This window comes from Trichomycterus rosablanca, chromosome 8 (genome assembly GCF_030014385.1).
Source record: "Trichomycterus rosablanca isolate fTriRos1 chromosome 8, fTriRos1.hap1, whole genome shotgun sequence".
Taxonomy (NCBI): Eukaryota; Metazoa; Chordata; class Actinopteri; order Siluriformes; family Trichomycteridae; genus Trichomycterus; species Trichomycterus rosablanca.
The window spans coordinates 4183933-4188302 of NC_085995.1; the positions used below are offsets into that span (position 1 = coordinate 4183933).

Here is a 4370-nt window from a genome sequence, read left to right on the forward strand (position 1 = left end):
TTATAAAAAATAATAATGTAAGGAAATTATTAACATAAGGAACGAAAGGAACATTACAGTCTGCTCAAATAAACTGCCAACTGTAAGTAGAAAAATACCATTTAAAAGAGTTAATAATATAAATAACTAAATAATAATAAATACTGAATAAATTCTGAGAAAACTGTTAATGCAACAGAAAAAGAAAAGTTAAATTATTAAATTAAATTACAGCTAAGTTTTTTTTATAGCAAACTGCATTGAATTTTACTTCATATTACATTAAAAAACCAAGAAATCTAACTTATTTCATAGATCAAAATACAGGCAAATTATTCCTTATTATTATAAAATAATAATAATAATAATAATAATATTAATAATAATAATAATAATAATAATAATAATAATAATAATAATAATCGGGGCATGTAAATAAAATTATTCTTAAAGCTTAAAGTATGTAACTTTTGTGTATTCAGGGGATTGGATAAATTCATGTTATATATTTTTGCAAGCCACTAGCAGAACCACATTTTATAATATCATACAAGCTGTAGTTTCATTTCGATTTTTTAAGTTGTGTTTAAACACCTCAAATCAAAAGACCAAAGATATTTGTCTAAAAACGAGTCATTTTACTGTTTTGATTGTAAAATGCGTTTTTAATTTTAAGGACATGCTGTTTTAATATTAGATGTAAAAATATATAGTAAATACTATATAGTAACTAGACACAAATAAACTAGAAATATGTCACAGAGAATCTCTGCACTGCAAAAAAAAAAAAAACACATGCACTTCCTGTGTTCAAATTCAGGGGGATTCAGGGGGATCCAGCTGGTCCTCCCACTTCACCAGTACGCGTGACACAGCAGAGCAGAGAAGGATTGGCCATTGCGACTGCCAGTCATTCCTCGGGCAGCAGCTTTGGCTCCTGAGTCTGGGCGATGTCAAAGGCTGAAGCTGCACTCTGTGCCACATTAGAACTGGTAGGGGGGATCTCGTGTAAGCAATGGCCACAGCTGCGTCCAATCCCTACAGCATTCTCAGCTCGGGCTCCATGGTGCACCCGGACGCGTCGGTCATGCAGCAAGGGAGTCCTTACAGGAACCACCAGAAACTGCTGCAGAGCGACTACCTACAGAGCGTGCAGACTAACGGCCATGGACTCGGGCACCAGTGGATGAGCAGCTTATCCGAGAGCAACCCTTGGTCTGTTGAGCAGCAGGACGTGAAACCGGGACGGGAGGACCTTCAGCTTGGGGCGATCATACATCACCGCTCGGCGCATGTCGCACATCATTCGCCGCACGCCTGGGGTGCGTCCCACACCCCACCATCCATCAACCTGTACTCTCAGACGGGATTCTCCGTAAACGGCATGCATGGCACCGGTGCTTTGACTCCACCACCACCGCAGACGCAGAGCGTTCACACTCCAGAACCCGGGGACCTCGGTGCGCACCACTGCCACGACCATTCCGACGAGGAGACCCCGACATCAGACGAGCTGGAACAGTTTGCCAAGCTGTTTAAGCAGCGGCGCATCAAGCTTGGATTCACACAGGCCGACGTCGGACTCGCGTTAGGCACCCTGTACGGTAACGTGTTCTCCCAAACTACAATCTGTCGCTTTGAGGCTCTACAGCTGAGCTTTAAAAACATGTGCAAGCTCAAGCCGCTGCTGAACAAGTGGCTCGAAGAGGCTGATTCCTCCACCGGCAGCCCCAGCAGCATCGACAAGATCGCCGCGCAGGGCAGGAAACGCAAGAAACGGACCTCCATCGAAGTGAGCGTCAAGGGAGTGCTAGAAACGCACTTTTTAAAATGCCCCAAACCAGCAGCGCAGGAGATTTTGTCTCTGGCTGACAGCCTCCAGCTTGAGAAGGAGGTGGTGCGCGTTTGGTTCTGCAATCGGAGACAAAAGGAGAAGCGCATGACTCCGCCTGGAGATCAGCAAGGACACGAGCTTTACGCACATACAGTCAACACGGACAGCAACTCGTGCAGAGATCTCTGACCAACCAGACTCTTCTACTAAATATTTGGGCTTCTATTTTTGTTTTTTAGAGGATTGTAAAGATGCTTCTTGCATCTTTAACACTCGATTCGATTTTCTACTCGTGATTCCACTGCAGGAAGACGCACGGAGACCGAGAGTGACCTTTTAAAACACAAAGGGTGAAAATAACACGACGTGGTTTAAAATGTTCCAAAATGAGAAACAAGCAACAACAAAATGTATATAATCCTTTACAGTGATAAGTTCCCAAATAGTTTGGCATTTCTTCTCCTCATACATATATTTTTAAAATAATCAGCCAATTAACAAACCCACTGTGAATATTTTATAGGATAAAATTGCTAAAACGTGAATGAATTAGTCCAAAAGAAGACTAAGAAACAGGGCTGTTTTGCACCAAACCTTTTTTAAGATTCAGGGATTTTGTGATAATAAACAGTTCTGGGCGGAACTCTTTTTTAAAAAGCTCAGTAAATTCACATTGATTAATATTCTTTGCTGTCTCATAGTTTTCGCGCATCAGATGGGTTCTGTTCAACACTGTCCTGCTGTAAGGTCATGTGAAGAATTTTTAAAGGTTCACCATGAGGGAGGCATTGTTTTAAGCGTGTGGAACAAATGGGTATTAAAAAGATATTTTCTGTAAAAACCCATTCTTTTTGAGGAAGCATATTGGCCTGCTGTATGTGTAATGCGCCAAGTACCTCATACAAAGTTTCGATTCTCCAAATGTTTAATTAAATTGTGTCTAAAAACGGAGGTGATTTACAAATGTTTTTACGCGTCAATATGTCTTTCTAAAAGGGTTGCACCCAGACTCATTCTTTTATGGTTTCCAAAGAGGAGCATACTAAAGAACCCTTTACAGAACTAGGTGTAACACCTTCTTCGAGTGTGTGAGATCAAATAATATTAGAAACAGAAAAATTTTAGGTTTTATTATTGTATCCTTCCCAGTACTGAGCATAAATAAATCTATGCTAAACATATCATCCTAAAAAGCCTAAACATACACCTTGAAAACTTCAGGTTGAATTAAATATAGAACCGATGTAGAACAATTTCTATCTTAAGAACCCTCTGCAATGTGGAGAAATATTGGATATGGATATTACTGCAGCTTTATAAAAATGTTTTTTGGGCTGTAAGATTTAGTGAGCTTCGGTGTTCCTCTAGAGTAAAAAATCAAGCAGGATTTAGAAGGAAAATCAACGTGAAATCTTTAAAAATTAGATCAGGTTTGACTAAAGAGTAAAAACAATTTGAAGTGAGTGTGTTTTATAGCAGATGTATTAGAAACTGTTTGGCTTTACGTGTCAAAACAGTGACACAAATACGAAATGCTTTCTACACTGTATTCAATAAATTAATATATTTTCTCAACAAAAGAAGGACAGAGCTAGCTGGTTAATGTTGGTATACTTGATTTTTATTCTTGAAGTCCAAAGAGCAGCAAGCAAACAAATCAGCACAATTAATACACATAATCAATTCAAAGTGCTTCACATAAAATCAGAATCAGGATAAAAATGCGAATTATAATATTCTTATTAAAAATATAAATTACACTTTGCTTTGCATTTATATAGCTCCAAATGATCGTTTTTGTTTTTTGTTTTATGGTTTTTTTTTCTAAATTATTTCCAGATTTTGTCGACTTTATTCCACAACAATACAAATTATAATTCTGTTTAAAACACAACACCCCGTTAAAATGCTGATTCATTTATTACGCGTTTTTTTTTTACTAAGAACAACTAAATGTAAAGATTTTGTTCTATTTGAGTAATATTTAGTCTCAGATATTTTCTAATGCTGTGGGACTAATTTGTTGTTGCTTGTTTGGTTTGGTTTGGTTTGGTTTGGGGTTTTTTGGTGCATTATAAACCACGTTGTTTTGATGTCGGGATCGTTTGCGATGCTGTGAGCATGAACACGAGGAAAATCATTAATAAATGTTTTTATTTTAATCTCATGTGAACTTTCTACCAAAATGTTCTTTTTGTATCACAGCAAGAATATGAAAACACAATATTGTGCCTATGAAAATAACCTCCCAGCGCCTTGGTTCTCAAAAATACAATTAGACATCAGGTTGAATGGGCTGGTTATTATTATTATTATTGTTATTGTTGTTGTTATTGTTCATTTAAACTCGCATCGTATTGAACTGCTTGGAATTGTTTTATTCTTATGAGTTCTGCTTTTTTATTTTGCTTTTTTATGTTCAGCTGTTTAATTTGCACATTTAATTATAATATGAAAAAGCCAGCAGTGAATGTGTCCGAATTATCAGTATTTCATTATTAATCGATTTTCATGTTTTAATTTCTGATGCCGAGCTGAAGCATCGCCTTTATATGTT

At 37.4% G+C, this 4370-nt stretch overlaps 1 protein-coding gene across 1 annotated transcript; it reads left to right on the top strand.

The window, feature by feature from the left end:
• The first annotated feature begins 660 nt into the window (after nt 1-660).
• Nucleotides 661-2131, top strand: LOC134318792 (POU domain, class 3, transcription factor 4-B-like). Its single transcript, XM_062999720.1, has one exon. The coding sequence runs from the start codon at nt 995-997 to the stop codon at nt 2000-2002; it is 1008 nt and encodes a 335-aa protein (XP_062855790.1). The 5' UTR covers nt 661-994; the 3' UTR covers nt 2003-2131.
• The last annotated feature ends 2239 nt before the right edge of the window (nt 2132-4370 follow it).